Here is a 1,463-nt window from a genome sequence, read left to right on the forward strand (position 1 = left end):
GACGTAATAATTGTTAATCATGTGGATGTAATAATTGTTAATCATGTGGATAATTGTTAATCATGTGGATGTAATAATTGTTAATCATGTGTGTCTGCTGTGAACAATAATCATTTTCACATCATGAACAGTTTCTCAGAATCACCTCTAAGTGTCGCCAATGAAACCAGAACCACAGAAATGTGCGTACGCCAGCCCTGGAGTTAGCGTGGGGTCTGCGCACATTTCCACATTCTTTTCAGTTTTGATACATCCGGAGTTTTGCGTGGAAAATGGCGTACGCAAGGTTTTTGTGCGTACTCACCGTTAAGGTCCCTGGTGATTATCAGACATTACATATACAYAGTCAAAGCCATTCTTTTTAGAATTMATCTTGAATTCTGACTTTGTCTCTGGGAGAATTTTTGTAAGAATTTTTTTTATWCCTGGAAGGGATGTAGTTTAATTTAATGGGGTACCATCAAAACYTCTGGTACTTTTAATGCAAATAAACATGGTTTATTTCTTGAACTAATAAATACATTTATTAAAACCAGTAAATAAATACATATTTAGACTTTTGTTACTGATGGTGCTCTTACTCTACATTTTTCCTTGCACTCCTTTCCTACTGTTACAGTAAATACACACCTGCTGATTAGTTAATTCATACATAGCATTTAATTTAAAATGGGATAAAACAGGTCATCCAGTCCCGTATAATTAACCTAACATGAGATAATAACTCAGTAAAGACAGAAGCGCCGAATAAATAAACTTATGCATTAAGTTTCTAACCATGACTTTGTTTTTGTTAAAATCTGTGGCTGTAAATAACCTGGGAAGAACCGCTGACATCTTTGGACGATGTTGTGGCTCACACAGCTGCTGCCGCTGGGGAACACCACCGTCTGCTCGTCCACGAAACACAGGTTATTGGTCACATCTCTCCGCAGGCCAAAGATAAAGGTGGGCTGGGACAATACAGACATTTTAAGTTTAGCTTCTTGTTTTAAATCTACAAAAAAACAAACAGAATAAAACACAAATTACAGCGAACCAGTGTTTTAGTTATTTAAGCTAAAACAAGCGCAGGCCRGGGCGAGCAGGTAGGTCAGGACCTGCGGGGTGTTTGAGTCACGTTACTAGGCGACGTGAGAAGTCTCGCGAGACTTTAAACAGCRTCTGTATCAGGGGCGCGATAAGAGCGGGACAGGGAGGGCAGCCCTGTAAAGTTAGCCCCCCCTCCAAACAATTCAATCCCTTTGAGTTCAGACCTTTAAAATCTTTTAATTTTTTTAATTGATAAGTACAAAACTACTGTCCTCAACATCAGGATGAAGGGTCTCTTACATGAATATTATCTTGTATAAATATAAATTTAGGAAAGGACAAGCTTTAATGTTAAGTRTTTTTCTAAAACTAGTGACAAGAATTTGCTAATAAAGAAGAGTTTGGAATAATGCTATTTTATCAAAACACAT

The 1,463-nt window shown here is 37.4% G+C and overlaps 1 protein-coding gene across 2 annotated transcripts in view; it reads right to left on the reverse strand.

The window, feature by feature from the left end:
• Window positions 1-1,075, reverse strand: part of cfap57 (cilia and flagella associated protein 57) — a 63,238-nt gene extending 62,163 nt beyond the window's left edge. For both annotated transcript variants that reach the window (XM_014022271.1, XM_014022269.1), the window contains exon 1: window positions 818-1,075. In XM_014022271.1, coding sequence (XP_013877725.1) covers window positions 818-971 — 154 coding nt within the window. In that variant the 5' untranslated portion in view covers window positions 972-1,075. The remainder of the gene's footprint in view (window positions 1-817) is intronic.
• Between the last annotated feature and the right edge of the window lie 388 nt (window positions 1,076-1,463).

Source organism: Austrofundulus limnaeus, unplaced genomic scaffold, assembly GCF_001266775.1.
Source record: "Austrofundulus limnaeus strain Quisiro unplaced genomic scaffold, Austrofundulus_limnaeus-1.0 Scaffold322, whole genome shotgun sequence".
Classification (NCBI taxonomy): Eukaryota; Metazoa; Chordata; class Actinopteri; order Cyprinodontiformes; family Rivulidae; genus Austrofundulus; species Austrofundulus limnaeus.